Source organism: Watersipora subatra, chromosome 3 (genome assembly GCF_963576615.1).
Source record: "Watersipora subatra chromosome 3, tzWatSuba1.1, whole genome shotgun sequence".
In the NCBI taxonomy this organism is placed as follows: Eukaryota; Metazoa; Bryozoa; class Gymnolaemata; order Cheilostomatida; family Watersiporidae; genus Watersipora; species Watersipora subatra.
The window spans coordinates 27,210,804-27,232,415 of record NC_088710.1 but is presented as its reverse complement, the minus strand read 5'-3'; the positions used below and the strand labels follow the sequence as shown (position 1 = coordinate 27,232,415).

The following is a 21,612-nucleotide window of genomic DNA, read 5'->3' as shown; positions in this document are numbered from 1 at the left end:
AAGATAGCATCCTCCCTGATGTGACTCACAAAAGATACCTATTCGGCCTTTGTACCACGGAGCTCTATGGTCAGCCGTATTACCTCGTAAAAATGCAGCCTTGGTCCCATCAGCCATGATTCTGTGGCTGTCACTTTTTACAAAAAATCACTTGTAGCTAGGATAGCTTGTCGAACACTTCAAGTGACAAGTTTTTGATACACCCGGTGTCAAGTAGGAACTGAAAGGGCAGCTCCTTCAAATTCCCAGAGAAGATGTAGCTAGTGAAGTGGACCCAACTCAGTGAATGTGCCCAGACTTAATTTGCACCACTATGGCTAACCCAGGCACATGTCACTGATCTATGCAATCCTGAAACTGCCAAAGCGATGCTTTGGGGTGCCTGCAGAGTCTCACCGGCATGAGTACCGTGAATGAGTCCTACGGAATTTAAAGCAGGCTTCATATCGTGTACCACTCTATCATTGTATCTTTCAGCTCCGGGAGATGGCCTGAGAGTCAACATTCTTGGAGCTGACTTTTGAAGCAATTGATATCTTGTAGCAAGCAACTCTTGAGACGTTGAGCTGGCCAGAAAAGCAAGTCTCCAGTATTGCACCTGCCGGTTTATTTCCACCTGATTTGTGAGTGAGCTCCTGCCTGGGCAGCCAGGTTCAGCTATTTTTTGTTCAAATTGGCATCATGGCATACCTGGTCGGTCCTCTAAGAGTTGAGGCTTTGGATCCTCGAAAGCCTGGTAATCGTTTCTGAAATTTGTGGCCATAGTCTCCTCCATTGCTAGCAATAGCAGGGGCCGACCTCTTCCTTCTTGGCTCTCCATTTTTACGCCAGCGCTTTCAGGCTGTAGGCCCTTCCTGGCCGGATCTCTTCTGTAGGGACCTGATTGAGCCAGCCATTATGAAAGGCCCTTGACCCAGCGATGATTGATTTTATTTTTTCCAGGGGAATACGGTTTTGGGGCCTTGGTGCAATTTGTAGTTGACATTACCATCATGGTTTGGGACCAGTTTCCCGATGTACCCATATTCGAGGCAATGATGGTGCACATGCCTAGAGAGCCCGCTGCCTTAATATCGCAGAAGTTTTTTCCTTCTTTTCTTGAGGCCGGCTCCTTTTCAGTCGCTGCTGCTGCAGTTGCTGTGTCAGCTATTGTGTGAGCTGGCCCAACTGAATGACGGCATGATCTTGGATCATTGCTGCTTGCTCCTCAAGAGCCTTCTCCATGATCCACACATATGCTGCTACTTTGCCCTTTGGTTTGATTCCAAGGAACTTTGTCTTGGCATACACCGCCTTTATCAGATGACCGTGGGCACAACTAAGAGATGTCTCTGCAGAGCGGCATGCTAGACTAAGCAGCAAAAAGGTCATGTCTACCCTGTGGAGGCCGTGACACTCTCTGTACGCCACCCAGACTAATATTTGTACCTGAAAGGCATGCTCCTACAGAAAGGCTGCAGCGGTTTGCCTCAAGGTGCCCAGCTTGTTACAAGCTTACCCGGCAAATTGGTCAAACTGGATTCGAGGCTCATCAAAGACGGCTCTTACACGGTTGGCTTGTCCGCAGTCTTCTGCTTCTTCATTCTGGGTGTTTTGGAAATGTTGACAAAGAAACCGGCGAAAAAGAGGATGGAAAGTAGCCTAGATGAACAGATTCCACACAGAGAAGGCCTCTCGATCTCTTTCATCTAGGCACCAGTGTTAGCTACTTATTAGAACCGACTGATGCAATACTGGAGTTCTCCAAATCCTGAGAACTGAGGTGACTTGAACTGATGGACTAGGCCTAGGCTCAGCGTGTCATTGCTAGTCATTCAAGGGCATCGGCCAGCTGATCGATTCTTCAGCCATCCATAGACTACTGGAAACTACTTGCCAACTTCCATGGGACGGTGATGTTGTCTTCAGTGCATGGCCTGTAAGGGGTCAAAAATGCTTATACTTCTAGACTCAGTCTTGTAGAGCTAAAATCCTTGATTCCAACGCTGCCATCATAGTAAAGGAAATAGCCTACTCCTTTACTCCAAACAAGACAGTAAATTAATAAATAAACACACCTGGTGTGTAACCACCAGAGGATATATATTTTATCGCAAATATATATTAATACATGAATTTAAATGTGTGTGCATACAAATGACAATCATAAAGAGAGTCTGTCCTCGTTTTGCCAAAGTTATGCCAATCTTCTTTGTTAAAATGATTGTTTCTTGTTAGGCTCCATCCCCTTTTCTTTATTTACCACTTGGCCTCTTTAACTATCACTAGGTCGTCCGTGCCGGTTTATCGGTGATTGATCAATCTCCGACGGCAGGAATGCCTAGTTTTGTGATGCCACTGACCGTGGGGTTGGTCATTTCAGCTCGGATCACAGCGCTCCATCGCAACAATACAGATCTTTTCATTATATAATATGTAATAATTTTATTTCAAACATGCTGATGCCTTGCAGAGCGATAAGGTTGCTGGACTAGCTGGAGAATTATTTTTCACCTACTGACTTTGTTTAATCAGCGACTACTGCTAAAACTAGCAAGCAAAACTAGAAGAGGCTGTAGGCTGTACATATTACTCTCCTGAAGGGTCAGTAAAAAATCTAACAGAAAGAACAAAAGGAGCTACCACTTCACGCTACCCACAAGTGGGTATGGTTGTCAAAAAAACTGAGGAATGGGACAACTCCTAGTTGCAAGCTTGCTTTGTTAAGCAATATCAAAGTTTGAAAGCATGGCCTGTTCACATTCACTGCATGAAGCAGCACGAACAGTCATCCACATAAAGCGAAAGCTGTATCATGCTATATCATGCCTGCCCAGACGAACTGAGTTGTGATTTAAATACATTGGAGCTAAGAAAGACCCAGTATAAAGAGAGCAAGGCCATTTCACTAAGAAAAGTTAGAGAAAACCTTAAAATGATCTGGTTAATTCCTCAGCTTCAAGTGCTGCCACTCAACTATGCAAACAACAGAAAATGAAAACAAGGAAAAGGCTTAAAAACTGCTAACTACTCTGGCAAAAAACACTCTGAACTTGATCGACTCCAAAAAGTTACTCGAGCCAGTCTGACACAATCCAGAACCTGCAAAAACAACTCTGACACCAGATAGGTATTATGGTTGGACGTGCTCGGTGGTCGAAGATCAACAGCTTATAACAGAGTGATACACTACAAATCTGAGAGGGAAGAAACCTGTGGGATCAACTCCGCTATAGTTATTACTTCATTTCGTTGTGAAGCCTCTAACACTACAAACTTTTGATCTACTATACATAACTCATTTCATACAAAAATGAATATTGCCTTCTCAACGTCATATCAAAAACTGCTAAGTCAGTTGGACGCTCCTATGAAAAACTTTTCTGTATATACCAAACAGTCAGAGCAAGAATTGTCAGAGCACGCTGGGGCTGTCTTAAAAGTTTCAGCTGTAACAGCACGTGCTCAACATGCTTTGTAGTAATGAGCGGTTAAGCCTTCAGAAAACAACTAACCAAGCAAGCGATCCCAAAGTAATAACTCCACTCGAGTTTCACAATGACCTCGATTGGCTTGAGGAACCACCAGTGGAGAATCTTGCCTTAAAAGTGAAAAATAATCTTTTTGAGGCATGCAACATATAAATACTGCACACTGCACCAGATAAGAAAAAAATGGAGCATAGCTTGAGCTCCATATAGCTATACTACTTGCTACACAAAACCAACAGGAGAAACGAAGGCTATGGTCCGTCAGATATTTGTCTCCTGCATAGCCAAAATTGGACTGAGAACCTGCAATATCAAAGGGTTTTCACAGAATCTGCCATTTTACTACTGGTTATAGGTGGGCCCGCATCATGTGATGCAACACTTTATGACCTTTCTATGACTGTGTTTCTGCCAGAATGATTCACGAGACCAAGTACGGAGACATCAAAATGCCAACTTTCGGAAAAGCGTGACTGTGTTGTATGTCTGGTTGATAAGCCAGAACTGAGTCGACTTTTGGCGAATCAAGGATGGTATTCTTAAACTAAAATAACTCTGTGCAGCCCGATTCTAGCTACCCAAGATCGACTTTGAAGATCTAAAAAAGCCAGCCTAGTAGGCCAGACTACCTTTCCAAGCCTACATCAAAGGTTGACAAATGTCAGAAAATAGGTAACAAACTTCCCTTTGAAGCCCATTAGCCGTGTGACTTCCAAAAACTGACCAACATCTAAGACACTATTTGGATTGGCAAGGCGTAGGCTGGTCAACTATTTCTAAGGCAAAAGGAAAAACAAATGAGCTAATCAGCTAAACCAGGACCTTTAGGACAGGAAAGATGCTGCCAGAGCTACCCAGTGCATCACAGCTGGGGACCAATTTTACACTAGTGGTAGGAGGATGAGAACCTGGGGTACAGGAGCCCGGTAACTTCTGACCTTGGTTCAATTGGCTCTTACCAAAGTTTGAGTAGAAAGATAACTCTTCAAATAGTGAAATATATGGTAATAACCTGCAGACCCTATAACTGGACCACTGACTAATATAGCATAAAGACATTTTTTTATAATATTTAAACACCCCCACCCTATGCAAGAAGGCAGATATTGTTTGCATCTGTTTTCGTCTACAGGTATCCACATTTAACAAGTGAAGAAAACATACATTGAGTTATTCAAACAGAGTACAGTGCAACCTCGGTTCTCGAACACAATCCGTTCCAGAAGGTTGGTCGAAAACCAAGTTGTTCGAGATCCAAACAGGGTTTTCCCATTAGAATTAATATATATAAGTTTTAGTCCGTTCCAACACCCTGAATGTTTACCTTTTTACTATTTTATACATTATTTTATGCATGAAATTGCACATTAAAATGCTGACCAACACATAAAAAGCCATGTATATCTCAGAAAATGTTAAGCAAAATGGCAAAGACACAGATAACATAAACATAAATGTAACCCAGGCTAAACGTACGATCGCGTTGTCGTAATCTTCCATACGAAAGATTACGCTAACATGAAAGGGATAAAGAAAAGAATTATGAATCGGATTTTTTACTCGGCTACAGGGTGTTCATTTCTCTTAAAATATCTATCCAATGACACTCGCTTCTGCCTTCTTTTTAGCACTTTTCGGAAGTGGTTCATGATAGCCTTGTTAAAGTCATTGATGACTCTGGTGGCTGCGGCTTTATCGGGGTGGTGGAGTTCGACGAAATTCTGTAACTCGGCCCATTCGCTACACATTTGTTTAATCTTGGACAATGCGACAACAGTTGGTCACGGAGAGAGCGATCTACACCCGTACACCGCTCAGCATCCCACCCTCACATACGCACTCACGCGTTGTACCAGCGTTCGAACTCCGATTTTTGTTCGAACTACGAAGCAAGAAACTCTTGAATTTTTTGTTCGGACTCGGATTTGTTCGAACTGTGAGTTGTTCAAAAACCGAGGTTCCACTGTATGTTGTTTTTAGAGTTCAGATACAATGATAGGCATCCGTTATAATTCATAGTCTGTTATCAGATGTGCTAGAGAGTTTGCATTTGCTGCTCTTGCCGGAGCTGTGCTGGTCTATAGATAGTCTGTTATTGACTGTTATACATAGTCTGTATTAATGGCTCCTGCATTAGTTGTGCATAAGTGCATGGTTAATTATTGTCAGCATTTCTGCAACTATCTCAAAGTGTCAGTTTCTGTTTGGCCTAGTACAAAGTTTCCTTGATTATACTCAACTTATAAATTCCACTCTTGAAAACTACTAAAACTGGATGTGTAAAAATTTGACTATCATCAAGTAAACAGCAGGAATAATGCCTTATGCACTTCTAATTGGAATAGCTATTGTATTTCCATAAGATATAAGCACAATTCTCGGCTTTATTACCATGACCTTCAACAACTGAAAATTGAAAAGACCATAGCTTGCATAAAAACAAAATATAAGTTTGGGAGTAACAATTCAGCAATTCACGTAATGTAAGTCTAACTCGCGAGTTCTTTGGTGACCCTGCCATTTAGCTCAAAATGAAAGGCAGCTAAAATCACTCAGCAAAAAATACCTATCAGCTCGGCTCCCTCAGCAACCAGACTAAAAAGGTCAATGGGCATGGCTATCAGCAGTAGCCGCCAATCCCTCAGAGCATAGGCTTAGGAACAAACAGGCTGAAGAGAAGAAGGGAGCTGGAGGAATTTGGGTGTCAGGACCATTTATTTTTGTGCTCTACATTGACCCAGTTCTCCCCGGGGCGGGCACAGCAATTTATTTACAACAGCCACTACAACCGATAGACTTTTCACGCAAGATCTTAAAGTTACTATTCTCAATATTTTACCGTTGTAACAGGAAATGCGCTTTTACCAATATGAACTCTACTCTTCCGAGAGAGGGCAACAAGTGATATCCCAGCAGTAATTTCAGCAATAGACTGGTGAAATGTGCACATTTTTCTCGTAAAATGTGCGTGGTTTTAATGTTCTACTATCTGTCGCACGGCTTTATGGTCATTTTGTTGGCCGGTCCTAACTTTGATTAAAGAGGCTTGTCAGATTTTAATGCCGATTTTAGGCCACATTAATCTTTCTAGTTATGTATAATCCAATCAGATGGGTAAGTTTTAGGATATTGTCGACACTTTTCAAAGACTTGGTAACATATTTAAATAAGTGTAGATGTGTTTTGTATCAATATTATACTTAAACGACTCGACAGAAAAATCGTAATTTTTTATTGGATTTTGGTAAAAGGGTTTGGGTATGGTCGTTGGTCAATACTTTTTAGGAGTTGTGTGCACATATGCATTCGACATAAAGCTCCCAAACACTCGCTTGACTCGTGTTTAGTCGTGGGAAAACTCTATGGAAAATGGCTCTCTTTTAGTAAAACTATTATGTTGTGACATAAAAATATAAGCAACCTCACTTATGTTCAAGTTTCTGTAATGCTGTTGGTCTTTGCTAAGCATTTGCTAACCGTTCATTTACAGTGTATGGCCAAAGATATTTGCCGTTAAGCACTGAATATTCTTGTAGATTGCTTATGAAATAGTGAGCAACAAGCCGTACACGCCAATTAATCCCTCATCAATAAGATTTATAGAGGAGTCCTACAGAATGACCAGGAAAGCTCCAATTAACTTGTCATCAGGTAGACCTACACGAGATGGTGGAAAAAAGAGCTGACAGAGGTATTATTAAAAACATTGCCCAAGCTCCCACAGACTCCGGAGACTTTTAGTAAACGCTATATGGGAACTCCGATTTACCTCAGAACACATGACTAAAGTGAACGGAATACCTCTGCTAAACCCACGTAGCAAGAAACCGCACTTCTCCGCTGGAAATGCCCAAATCCGTGTCTGGCGCATGACAAACGGATTTTGTCGCAACATAATATTTTGTTATGAAACAAATTTTGTTGCAACATCATATTTTTGTTATGAAACTATTTTACGTCAGTCTGATGTTAACCAATGGAGTTACATGTTATTTTAAGCACCTATATATACAGAATATTCACTATGATTATAAAAGAGAGAAGTTTGTCATCTTTTCTACATTCAGTAACCTCGGAAGCACCTTTGCTAATATACTTGTACTCATAGCTATATTCACTCTTGTGCATTCACAGACTCTCTGCCAAAGCTACTCGCAGTTCAGGCAAGTGACTCTTTGTTATGATACAGCCTATGGGCAGAGTTATTTTTTCAAAGTGGTGGGAATTTTCTCTTTTATTTTATACTATGCTTTGCAACATTTGTAGTATATCTTATACATCTTGTTCTTTACTCTAATAGATAACATTTGATAGTGGGGTAAAAACAACCAACCTCATCTGGTTTCTTTATTTGACATGGTAATCAATTCAAAATCATTGTGGTAAATGCAACTCCATTTGATAGAACTTGTCACAAGATAAATTAGCATACTGGTCTAAAATGAGTAATTCATTCTAATGAGAAAATAGCACAGGACTCAGCGTTGCCTCGCAGACTATTCTGCATGAATTGGACTCAGTTTGCTGGTATTTTAAGTCTAGACAATTGCACTTAGGACCCAGATTTGCTCTTCAGCACACCATGTCTAAAATTTAACAAACTGGGCGCCCGACAATTGAGCAACACAATTCTATTGGTGTGGTGGAGACAAATCTGAAGTGAAAACTTATTACAAAAATATAAGTACTAAGACAACCACTCTTAATTGCTTTGATCTCAAGATTATCACAGTAAGGTAAACCCAGATGTTTTATCAGAATACATATAGATATGTATGACTAAGTCATATAGTTTTCATTATCATAGTTAATCATATTTTGCTTAAACTTTTTAGAGTACTTCAAATGAAACCTTGACAGCGTTTACAGTTGGCTCATTGAGCTGGAATGTACAAATACACAGCAGCATAGCAAATATATGTGGCTTTCGCCAAATGATAAAGCGTAGAAACAATAAACTTGGCCACATTCTTAATTTTGTGTTGAACCATCTTATTTATAATTGAACAAAACAAGTACAGCGTTTATGGAGGCTGTGAAATATTTGCAGAAATTTGTCTCATAAATTATCTATAAAAATGAGGTCTTTTTAATCTCCACTTTCTGATGCACACAGATATATCAGTAACTTTATGTAAGGATGCAGTAATCTATATAAAGTTAGGTGTTCATTACTTGGTTTGTTGATCATTTGTGTGGCCAGCTTTAGCAATAAAATATGTATGCTTGTAGTGCTAGCTAGCGTTGGAAACAAAAATATCGCATCACACTAAAATTGAACTCAAACCAACACTTAGACAAGACTTATGCAGACAGGCATGTAAACCAACACGCCACATGGCAGGAATTCCACACTAAGGAATAATTTTGGGCAAACATATTACATGAGCCAATATTTAATACAGCATTAGACTGTCAGCCTACTAGAAAAAAACAGGTTCCAAGACTTCCACAAAATGCTATAAATATGTGTATATACGAAATAAAATTATCCAAACTCGTAGCACAAAGAGAAATAAACACTCAATTTCATTTAAAAGCTAGGGGTTAATGTTGTATATGTTTATAAAAATAAACTATTTGGTCAAAAAAATTTTGTATTAATCATGCACAACTGGGCATTCAGCTCATGAAGTATACTTACAATTTTGAATAAACTCTCAATATCTCTGTGACAAGCGTGTCTGTAGAAGGTAGCAACTAACAGTCGAATAAACCAAGATCCATGAGTTGTGGACCTGATTGATCTGTATGCTGCAATGCATAGTAGGTTAAATAAACCCTATCCGCACTCTTATATGGCATAGCATCATGGTCATCCTATGTAAGGCACAGTTGTTTTTGATAGTTATTATGATACAGTTTTGTGGCATTGATACTTTTAGCAAAGTTTTATGATAGCATGCTACATTGGCAGCTAGAGTAGTAGATAAATATTAAAAAATATTGTATGTTAAAACTCCATCATAGGTGATTGTATTGGGGGTGTGCTACAAAATACAAGGAAGCTCGAAATAAAGGTAACAGCCTGATAAATAAATGGGTACAACATTTTTGATGTTTAACATAAAATCACCTTACTGAATGTCCTTTGTTGTGGTTGCAAATTATGGAATCTCTGTTAACTATGAGACGAGCCAAGCTTTTTTCTGCCAGCTATTATAGTATAATTATCAGGTGATTTGTGTTGGATGTGTGTCTTGGTACTCACATTCACAGCTAGATTTCATGATGAAAAAATCATCTACGTTGAGTACAGTTGGACGAGCTGAACGGGGAGGCTGATCATAATCAGAACAAGGTACAAAGGAAGGAAGTCCTGTGGTTCCTTTGGCAGCAGGCACTGGTGGAGTGGAGGAAGAGGACTGCTGTTCAACACATAACTTCACAGTTGTAGGAGTTCGACTGATCTCGGAATCAGGAATTTCTTGCAAGTCACCGTAATCAAACCGATCTAAAACACACAGTAGGCGATTTTAATCTGACTCATCAAAATATACAAGCGTCATAATGTATAGTATCTTAAAAATGCCCCTCTCAGTTCAAAGCGTAATGAAAATATTCTAGGTTGAAAATCGCATTATTTGCATGCATTCAAAATATATGCTATAATTCATATGGCTTTAAATATAATGAGAAACAGCAAACATAAAATGTGCTCAATTAAATATTCAATATCTGGTTATTTGTTCATCTTAACTTTTCTATGAATGGAATAAATGCTTAGCAAAACTTGCACAGTGGTAGACATCAAACTGCTTTCTGATGATTAGTTGACTTCCTCATAGTCAACAGCTAGTAGTCAGTTATCACATACAACCTAATGGTAAAACATGTTATAGCTGTTCAAAAGCACTTACTGAATAACTAAAATCTAGCTTTTAAGAATAATTAGTGAAGTGGTATGTGAGGTCATCAAGTTGTAAACCTTATTAAAAGTCTGGCTTTTAAAATATAAACGAGTAAGGCACCTGCTGTATGTGCTCATAGTCTACAGAGAAAACCTCTCATAAAGGTGCAACAGTTAGCCATATTCTGCAGACAACCTTTCCAAGGTATGTTATATTCAATTAAACTTAACTATTTAAAATACTTCAAACACAATTTTAGCAACTTTTATACGAATCAAATACAACTTACTTACATTTGACGTAAGCCGTCATTGCATCATTTTAAAACCTAAATTATTAATAAAGACCCAAAGGTTAGCACACTCCTTTTTCCTAAATATTACATCAGTTATTACTTAGTTATGTTTTGGATAGACAAACACAGATGAAATATATCACTGACTCATTGCATAATTATTAGCTGAGGAATCACACAACTGTGTTACTAAACAATGTATCACATGTATGAAGAATTGACCAACTACGAAAATGATATCTTCGATGAATTTTTCCATTATTGTTGAGTTACATATAGACATTTGCAGTAAAACATGGATCATCAATAACTTAGGACAGAAAAAGCGAGTATCCAGGAAACTTATGCAGTTAAATTTTCGCTTAAACAGTACCATATGTCAATGATAAAGACAAACAACTACTGAAACAGTCAGACTAAGTCAAAGACAGAAGTCCAACTGTAAAAATAAGTTTACATACATATATTTAGCTACTAAAAATTATATTACATGAAAGTATCTCTAAAACAATTTAAATTTTTTTATAAACTATACCACATTATAAAAAGGTTTTTATTTGCATGGTATAAAACAGGGTACCGATATTCATATAGTAAGCTCTTTCAGCCAATCACAGGTGTGCTAGTTCAATATTTACTGATGAAGATCAGCATGTTGGTTGTGAGAGTACACATGAATAATGCATGACTCACCACAAAGGCCATAGCTACCCCTAATATGCTTGTTTGTCTGTGTGTAGCAAGACATTTTCAATGAAAATTATTATACGACAGCAGTAACAGACTCTAGTAAGAACCTTGTGAAATTAATAAAAACATATGAATATACATTTATCTCCTTCTCTAAAGAATTCAGCTGATCACTAAAATGCAGAAACCAAAGCTACATGTAGCAGTTTTGTATCTACAGCTGAAAATTTTCACAGAAATATTTTTAGTTGTAAAGTTTCTCAAAAAATCCAAGTTCACTTGGATTGCTAAAGGCTGATGATAAAGTATTTGTTGAAAAAAATTTCCTTGTAGGTTTAAAATATATTAACTCGTTCAATCAAGTTTTACCGATATTTTCAAAACAAAAATCAAATTATTGAACTCATGTTTTTGTTTTGATCAGTAAAAACAAATTCATGGATTTCTGCTAATTTTCACAAAACTTTTCTTGATCCAAAATTTGAACAACTAAACAGCCAAATTTAAACTTGTGGTAGATGGCTGCATGATGCAAGACTTAAAGATGTAGTTGCGTCAAAAATGAAATTAGGACCCATAAAAGGCTAAAACATCAGCTACAATTTGATGCTATTTTTGTCTTTGTAGACCAACCCTGTCCAGAGATATATGCGTTTGAATGAGGCCCTCTTTTAAAAAGCTCACGTTCCAGCGGGTGCCAATTTCGTGACGTAACTAGCTTGTTTTCTGAAACGAAACCACGAGCGATAAATATGAGGTCGCTTCGTTAGCCAATCACGATCGCGAAATTTTTATATAGACCGTAATAAATGTTATCACTCGTAAAACGCGTTGTCTGTGATCTCGAAGATTCTCATCGGTAGAGAATTCATGCTCATCGTTACTGATTCAACGCGTTTCAACAATTACTAAATTATACATAGTTTTAAAATGGCTTCAAGTTCGAGCGACCGCTACTCAGAGTTATCTGAGCAACGTTTAGTAAAAGATTAGAGTAGACAGCCTATGGCCAAAGCTGACAGGCGTCAGCAGCGTTTTGCTGCAGAAGAAGACAGAATGGAGGTAAATTACCATAGAGTCTTCTATACTTTAGTAAATGTAATATTTTTTATAGTCATAAATACATATACTAATTAATAAAATGATAATTCTTTGCTATCTCCAATCATCGTTTCATAGCTTATCTGCCGTTTTACCTAGCTATAATATTTTTTTTTCGAATTTTCTTTGGTAAATTAGAGTCATGATTACAAATTATTTTCACACGTAGGAAGTGGATAAAATCGATTGATCATTGCAAATCTTTAATTTCCAAAACCAAAGCTTCGAATCGTTGGCTTGGCGTACTTGTGCCTTTATTAAATGTTTATTCGTTTTTAAAATTACACTCGCAATCTATTTAACTCCCAATTTGGAAGCTGTCAATAGATACGCTTTAGAATGACATATCTATGAATGACATATTTATTGCATCTACTTTGTTTACATTTACTTGTTTTACTGATTACAGAATGTTTATGTCGTCCCACCAGCCGAAGAAGCTTTGTCAGTGTGGAAACTGCTATAAAGGAGAAAGCAAGACTTGAATGCATGCTGGATGATGTTTTGTTTGAGTTTGTTGCAGTAGATGAATTTTTCTTATTGTATCAGCTAATACTATGTGAGTGGCCACGACTTGATGAATATTTTTAATAAAAGCTTTATGCCGAGATGAAAATATTTTTGCTTGTAAAAATTATATAATAAAATAATATTGTTGAAGATAATGCAAAACATGATTTGCAAAATATTGTAGTGAATTGGATACGGTATATGGGTGTCCGCAGAACTGGAGAATGTGAGTTCAAATCCAGTTTACAGCAGACTTCTCATCCTTAAAACTCTATCCCTGTCTATATTCTTTTCAAAGAGGTGGCTTGCTAGTAGTAAGAAACTAGTACGTAGGCAATAGGTAAAAGGCGACATAATGTGGGCGGGGCTTATGGGAGGCTGTATATCGTTTATATGGGTAGCTGCAGAACTGTGCTGATACAAAGACCGCGTTCTACATAAAGTGACTAGACAGAATTACCGTAGACCGGTAGAATTGGTAGTCGGTACCCAAATGTTTACACAACATTTGGAGAAAGTGAGTAGAACAAACTTTCAATTTTCGTTATTTGAGGCCTTTTAAACATTCATAAAAATGCATCTGTAGCAGGATTTAAAATTTTATTCTAGCTAACACGAGCAAATACAAAATAAGATATATGCCAATAGAGCCGCGTAAGACTAGACTTTTATCGCAAATAGCCGATGTGAATACGAGAGATAGAGAGAGGTTGCCAAACGCGTTACATCATTTTTGGCGAGGCTGGGCACGTTTTTGTGGCCTGAGCGTTTTTACGGTGATCAGATTTTTTCGGTTTTAATCTTCAAATATCTTGGCAATGCGTTCGCGTAACACAACAAACAACATATCAACTGATAGAGAAAAAAAATGCTTTCTTTTAAGATCAACTTAAATTTTGACGCAACTACATCTTTAACCCAAAATATTTAAACAATTAGCTAAGTATTGGCATGCAAGCTACTGCAAGCTGCGCTATGACACTGAAATTAGATAAAATAGTATCATTGTTGGTCATTTTGCATTTTGAACATAAAAAATTAGTGGTGCTGGGGTTTAGAGTTGTTTGCTCTTGTGATAACGGATGATTCACAAACTGTGCACATTACATTCAGTTGATAGGCTTTGGCTTGTACTGGAAATAAACCAAATATAATGCTTACAAACTCTAAGTCTACCAATACATATACAACGACTCATGAGTACACAAAAAGTACATATTACACCTAGTTAGAGTTTTTAGAGTCGAATTAAAATAACGCACTACAGAGGTTGACATGCTCCTCATTTACTAACACTTATTAACTGTAGACTCCAGCTATAATGGAACAAGTCTCGCCTTTTTCAGTAAGTAGTTTGCATTGATAATCCCATTGCTAAAATGAGAGCAGACTATTTTGTAAACACCGGGTAATTGTGATTGGGAGTTGTCCACTTATGGCTGGATAAGCCTCTCAATAACTTAAGTAATTAAACACTCAATGAATTTACACTCAAGAAATAATAATTAAACTCAAACTTGCACACCATCTCTCATGATAGTGAATCTAAACATATGATTGTTTCAGTAGATAGGAACAAATTATATAATTACTAAACTACCAGTTGACCTTGACACAAGCTAGCACAGAAAGTTTTAAATGGAATGAGACCATTTGTAAAACATTCTATTAAATGATGTAGTAACATTACCAATGTCAAATACACATATCAAATTTTGTCAAAAAAAATCAAAAATTTTCAAAAATCATAACCCTAAAAGTTTGTAAAGCATTTAATTTGTAGTCATATTTGAAATGTTGGCAAAGTCCTGAAAAGCTGGGTGTAGTATTATATTTATTGGAAGAAAGTACATCTTATTTCCTCACCTCCAGAGCACGCCTGGACAATGATGAGCTTAGGTTTACCAGCCATTGCGGGAAATCTCCTTGGAGACAAACTGTCTCTGATAGAAACCAATGAGAAATATTTTGCATGGTGGTCTAGTAGCATGTCTCCTTCAGTTCCATGGCTCATGATGATCAGTACAAACATTCCAAGTCTGTAATGCTCTTCTCTGCTTGTTTCCTCCTGTATCTCTTTCAGTATTGTCTGTAAAACATTTTGATAGAGAAGAATGTAAATGAAAATATTTATCAGCCTTTTCATTTTATTTATGAAATTAGAAAACCTTTTAATCAAAAAATACTCAAACTGGCACAGAAACACCACATTGTAACCGATCTTGTAATGAAGGGGATGTATATTTAGGTTCTGGTAAGAAGTATCAAATTCTATTGCAGATGATTGAACAAGACAATTTTCTTAAGAAACTCCTGGTTGAAACTACTCATCACATGTTGTCGAATGCACTTGCAGACATAACATAGATGTAGTAATACAGTTATACTGAAACTGTCAAAAGGTGAAAAAGTTAAAGCATCTATTGCGTGTTTATTTAGCAGTTGAACTGTTTATATAAAACTTAAGGTTTGGGTGAGACAACAGCTAGTACAGAAACTTACCAGATGATTGACAATAGATGATTGTTCAGATATTGATATTTAGTCAGAATTATCTACTACCTCAAAGCTCAAGTCGGTAAGTTCTGTTTGGGTTTTGGCGACATCAAATTTTAGATCTTTCAACAGCCTCTCCAGGTTAGCATAGTCTATATCAGAGCCATGCCTTGTGTCATGCCTTGTGCTTTGCTGGAATGTTTTGATGTTTAAAATAAGGGCTCTTCCTCTTCTTTTCTTACTCATCTGATATACCTAAATACCACTTAAGTATTAAAGAAGAAATAAAAATGTAATTTAGGAATATAATGAAGAATTTAATATTGCTTTACATGAAATGGTGTCCCAAGGCTGTGACCAAACTTTACAAAAGATTAGCTATAGTTGTAGAATGAGGTCCTAATTACAAGACGATAAACAACTACGTGTCAAAGCAATATTGTTGTTGAATATAGGCGTACTACGTAGTGTTATCTTTTTTCAATAAAACAAACAAGTTTTCTTATCCTGTAGAGCTAGACAATGTTTGTAATAGTTTGTATATTGTTGGAAGAAATTTGCTGAGTGTTGAAGCGTTAATAAAGTTATATGATTCTCTATCAATCTAACAACATTGACATCAACAACAAGCTTGATTTGTGATCATTCAAGTTACTTGGGCATAATTTAACAATAATAAAATTAGGCCATGTCATTTACGGGAAAATATAGCTTCTGATAAACCCCTCATGCAGTTGCCAATATCTTACAATATCTTCTTTACTTTAGATAAATACCTTGTCTTTGTTTGTGTAAAGATCTTTAATTTTTTTCTCTCGAACAGTAACCAGTCTCATGCTGATCAAGGGAGAGGAAGTATCGTCACAATGACTTTCTTCACTATCAGATACAACACTCTCATCATCTCCTGTTAATATTTCTACAGGAGGCACTCCTTCATCTTCACTCTGAGCTAAAGTTAAAATTCTGCCTAATAAAATATTGTGATGAGTAGCATTTCGAGCAAAGCATATTCAACTACCTTAATAATACGCTGATGAAATCACTATGATAAATAATTTGTTAATAAATGATTTGATTTGTTAATTTTTTTAAAGTGCTTAATTAGTGTCTGTATATTTATCAAACATGTAGATGAGTGAAGTGTTTTAAATACATATGTTGCCTATAGAAGTGCTCACCTTGTTCAAAATTGGCTTGGCATTGCTCTAATTTGAAAAGAAATTCCTTCAGCTTTTTGATCTCATTGTCAGTGAGGTGAAAGCCTAAAATTTGAAATTGAAAGTTTAATAATAGTCTTTTCTGTCTAAATTCAGAAAAAAGTTAATTTGTTCTTTTGCAGAAACTACCTTTCATCAACTCCCTTGAGTAATAATGTCTGTCGGTCAACAATCACAGTACCAAATACAAAGTAAAAAGACTATTTGTTTATTAATTGTGAATTAACTGAAATCATGGATAATTGCGGGAACTTAAAATATACAAATGACTTACATGGAAACCTCAAAGGCGTTGGCACTTTAACTGGAGCTGAGGAACGTTTTTTGCAAATGACTGGTTTTATTCCGGAATAATCCGTAACCTTGACCTCAGGTTTCTCTTCATCTGGTTTGTACTGGAAGTAAAGCCAAGGAGGATTGTCCTGAATGTCAGGTTCTTGACTGCCGATGAAGAAGCAATGGGAGCAGTAGGTACGAATAGTTACACGACAAGCTTTCCATGACTGAAACAATTGACAAATGATGGCTTCTGTTACACAAATCAGGCACTTCCAGGACTCGCTAAGCTCTTCAGTAGAAGTCGAAACATTGACCTCGACGAGTCTTTTCTGCAAATGATGTACCACACTTGTGACGCTGTCTCCATGCGCGATGTTGACCCCATTCTTCAGAGCAGAAGTTTCATGACAATGGTTTTGGAGAACATTGAGAACTGTGACTGACATTTGCTGATGAACATACTCTGGTATAGACAAACCTCCAAGAAGGATGTCTAATCTTAGTTGAAGTTTGTTTTTGGTCTCAAACAAGACTCCTGGAGATGTTAAAGCCAATGCTGGGACTAAATATTCAGCATTTGGCGACTCTTCAATTGGACCATGAATCATCAAAAAAGAGCGTAAAAGCTCTCTTGATACAGCAAATGGGAATGCCGAATCCTTGAGAAGGTTTTTCAGAAGAGCTTCTGCCAAGACACCATCATACAACAGTCGTTGTACAAGTTGTTTGTACTCAAACTTGCCAATTTCTCTACCGTGATGAGGGAAAACTTTAAACTTGGAAAGATGATTGTCCCACTGTTCTGGTGAAGAATGATGGAAAAGCAGATTTATCACGGAAGTGATTTCACTGAACCTGTGAAGAATGAAAGATGAGAGGCTTTTAATCTTTTCAAAGAAAAACACCCGACCAGCATTGTGCATGTAGCGCAGGATAATCAGTGGATCAGCATTTGGAAAGTTCTCGAGCACTGTTGAAACTTCCACATATGGCTGTTCAGAGAACTGTTGAATGAAACGCTCCACAGAATTCCATAGTTGGGGTAGTTCTACAATATGCTTTTCACATCTTTCATTGAGCTTCTTTTTAAGAAGTTCTATGTTAGATGTCTCTTTCAGATCGTTTCCAAACTCAAAAATCTCTCCTTCATCAAACAATGGTAGGTTCATGTTAGACAGATGCTCAACCACGGTCAACACCTTTGGAAAGAGAGTTTCAAGTTGTCTTTCTTCTTCTAGCAATTTCCCTCGTATTGACTCAGCTTCGGTGAGAAGGTCTTCCCGTGCTTGACTCCTCTGAGCGCTTGTCAGCTCATCTGTGTGAGTGAGAACAAGAATTGGTGGGCCGAGCTTTGGACAAGCCAGATAGAGATGAGATAGCCAATTGAAACATACCATTCTACATGCTTCTTCCGTTCCTTTATTTTGCACATTTTTTGCAAAATCTGCCAAATCTACTACTATCAGTGGTACACACCCCTCTTTGCTGAGAATTTGATATGCGAGATGATAAACTCGATTACCACCATAATCAAAGAGCTTGACTTTGGTGGCTTCAAGAGGCAACTCTTCTACTTGAAATACTCTGGTTGTCTCATCTTGTTCGGAGCTTCTATCACGGTGTGTCAGCACACGTTTGCCAGTTTTCAATGTTCTAAATAAGCTTGTTTTGCCAGACAGTGTGTTTCCAATAACAGCTACTGGCACTTCTACCAACTTTACTGGCTTGTCGGCAGCAAGATCAACAAAGAACTTTCTGATAGCTTCCACTCCTTGTTTGCAAACACTGTATGGAGGCTCCTTCAAGTTTTCACACCCTTCACAATCAAGACTATCAAGACTCTTCATCTCTAAGACTCCACTCTTTATTTTTTTCAACTTTGCGTTTTCCATCAGATCCAGCCTCTCTAGCATTTCTAGCTTGTAAATCCAGAGTGGGAGAGACTGAATGTAGTTGAATGACAAGTCCAAATCTCTCAGCATCTGAAGACTGTGGCATCTAAAATATAATTTTTTTACTCTTTTGAACTATAAACAAACTTTGGCCAATATTGTTGTTACATCCAAAGGCAGCGTCACTAACATAGAAAACATAGATATTATTTTAGACGCAACTATGCAAAGCTTTATTTTAAACTTTAATGCATTATTTTGATTAAATGCAACAAAATTATTGCAAATTTCTTCATTATATTAATGGCTGAAGGTGCTGAAGAATGTCATTAGTTGTGTTATAGCTACACTAGAATAATTCTTTAATTATTAGAAATATTATCAAACTGGAGTAATATCTCATGTAATCATATATTAAATATGTTCTGTTAAAATTATTTTAACTTAAGTTGCACATTTTTATACATAAATTCACTCAGCAAAAATTTGGCGAACCAAGTTGATTGAGCATATATATATATATATATATATATATATATATATATATATATATATATATATATATATATATATATATATATATATATATATATATATATATTCGGGACAGATGGTGCAGTTGGTAAGGTATTGGAACAGTGATCATTAGGTCCTAGGTTCAAACCCCAAAAAATGCATCCTTCTGGCAGGTCCTTACACAAGACCCTTGCCTGTATATTGTCTACAACCTCTATAAAGAGTGCAATAACCAAAGCCATGGTGGCTTGGATGTCACCTGACCAAACACGGTCTGTACTGCCTGTAGCTGAACCAGAACGAGGCAGTGACAAATGGGCTACTGGTTCAAAACGGTTGAGTGCTCAAACTCCCGAGTTAGAGCAAAAATTACCACCCAAATAGTTAACCGGGTGAGAAAACAATTTATATATATATATATATATACATTGTATATATATATTCACAAACTAATTTAAATGCTTTCACTATCAACGCAGTTGAGCCTTAGTGATAGCAAGTGCTCACTTTTGTTAGGTGCAAATGGTTTTTCGTTAATTATACTGCTAGTGATTTTGAAATTGAAAATTAAAACTTGAGGTTCAACATTGGTATAGTGATTAACATCAAAACTTATCAACTTTTTGATAAATAGTAAAATAAACAAATTAATCTGATTTTTGTCTTGTCTTATAAAGTCATGGCACCAGCACAAGTTTATCAATTTCGCTGAGCCGCATTGAAAGATAAAAGTTCATTAGAATGAAATGTCGTATATTTACAGTGTACGATGTCAACAGGGTCAGAAGACTTATGAAACCAGCAAGGCAAAAGCTTTGCTAGAAGATATAAAATCGTTACATCAATCTATGATTCAGCATTATTTAGTCTGCACAATAGCTCAATAACCTATAAACTGGAATACTAAGTTTGTTGGCTGATTATACAAAATCTTTCTGTGTTTAATACATAGAGCGAAGAGCCTACGATTAAAGTTAAAACTTCTTATTGTACACAATATTTGAATTGTTTTTAAACATTATGCAATGCTTAAAGAAGCTACAGTTAAGGTATTAAGACCTTCTAGTTTGTTGCAATTTTTTTCTACACTTTCCAAATTTCAGTTTCTGGCTTGATAATTTGTGTATTAAACCTAACGAGACATTAGAAAATTAAGTAGAAGTTGAACTATTACAAATGTGTAATAAGAAAAACAAGCAAACATGTCTCAAGTGAAGTTATATTTAGACACGATTTGAGATTCCTCTCTAGCCACCAGATTGCTTTAAAAGAACATTTTACCTGCCTCAGCTGTTTATAAATATACTTGTAGTTATTAATACAATAATGTTTAGTATATAGCCAAGCATTGTACTATGTAACCAAACAGACTTGCAGATTAGCCTAAAATCCACCGCTCTGTTAACATTTTTGCTACCGAATTTATTTCTAGATCTGCCCAATTTAATTTTTCTATTCACACAAATGTTGATATAACGTCCCTAAATTTGTTATAACTTGAAAAGAATAAAAAAATCAATTTAAATGTTGTTCAAAATAAGATACTTTTTTAGGAAATGGAAAGCACATTAAGTTGACTTTCTTTAAAATGGTAAAAACTTTCACAAACTTTACGAAAAATATTTTGCCAGCGATTTCGATAGTCGTATTTTTACTGTCGCCGTAATATTCGATCTTTATTACAGTTTTCCAAATGAAATACATGCATTGAAAAGACAGAATCACTTGATATAGAGTGACTGAAGACTCAATAGCAAAGAATTTTAGAGGCTTCTACAGCTTAAATGATTGGGTATTATTTTTTGTCGGTTCTTTTTCAGTTGTGAACTTTCTGTTTGATAATTAAGGAACTGTTAGTGAGAGGCCTGTTGATTGGTCTGTATCATTAGCAACAAGCTTGATTTCATGGAGACTAGATTTTATTGGTCTATTGGAAGCGAACGAAGAATAATCATAGATAAACTAACACATTGTATAAAAGCTGATGTATCGGCTTCCAGCTACAAAGAGATGGTAACCAGAGCCAAAACAACGGCTTGCGGTAGTAAAAGAGTTAATTATTGTTAAAATGGAAAATTCAAAAGACATGAAGTAAAAACATAACTCTGTGTTTATAATGCAAACTTGTATGCACCTATTTATGAGTTATTTACATAACACAAACTGAAAATACTAAGGAGTCACTTATTAAAAGTTGGAAGTTGTTATGAAAGCTCTAATCGTATTGTTGTAAAAAATGTTCTTTAAAAGCGAGCTCAAAGTTGATCATGTGTCGAGGTAAGTGATTTACTT

General features: G+C 36.8%; 2 protein-coding genes across 2 annotated transcripts in view; one reads left to right on the top strand and one right to left on the bottom strand.

Moving 5' to 3' along the window:
• Nucleotides 1–21,612, top strand: part of LOC137389874 (uncharacterized) — a 549,220-nt gene that overhangs the window by 174,150 nt on the left and 353,458 nt on the right. The gene's annotated exons all lie outside the window — the stretch shown is intronic.
• Nucleotides 1–21,612, bottom strand: part of LOC137392143 (malignant fibrous histiocytoma-amplified sequence 1 homolog) — a 54,582-nt gene that overhangs the window by 13,504 nt on the left and 19,466 nt on the right. The window contains exons 3-9 of the mRNA XM_068078771.1: nucleotides 16,908–18,910; nucleotides 16,595–16,678; nucleotides 16,190–16,365; nucleotides 15,480–15,668; nucleotides 14,784–15,006; nucleotides 9,682–9,924; nucleotides 9,115–9,224 (exon numbers count right to left, since the gene is read on the bottom strand). Of these exons, the coding sequence (XP_067934872.1) occupies nucleotides 9,115–9,224; nucleotides 9,682–9,924; nucleotides 14,784–15,006; nucleotides 15,480–15,668; nucleotides 16,190–16,365; nucleotides 16,595–16,678; nucleotides 16,908–18,910 (3,028 nt within the window). The remainder of the gene's footprint in view (nucleotides 1–9,114; nucleotides 9,225–9,681; nucleotides 9,925–14,783; nucleotides 15,007–15,479; nucleotides 15,669–16,189; nucleotides 16,366–16,594; nucleotides 16,679–16,907; nucleotides 18,911–21,612) is intronic.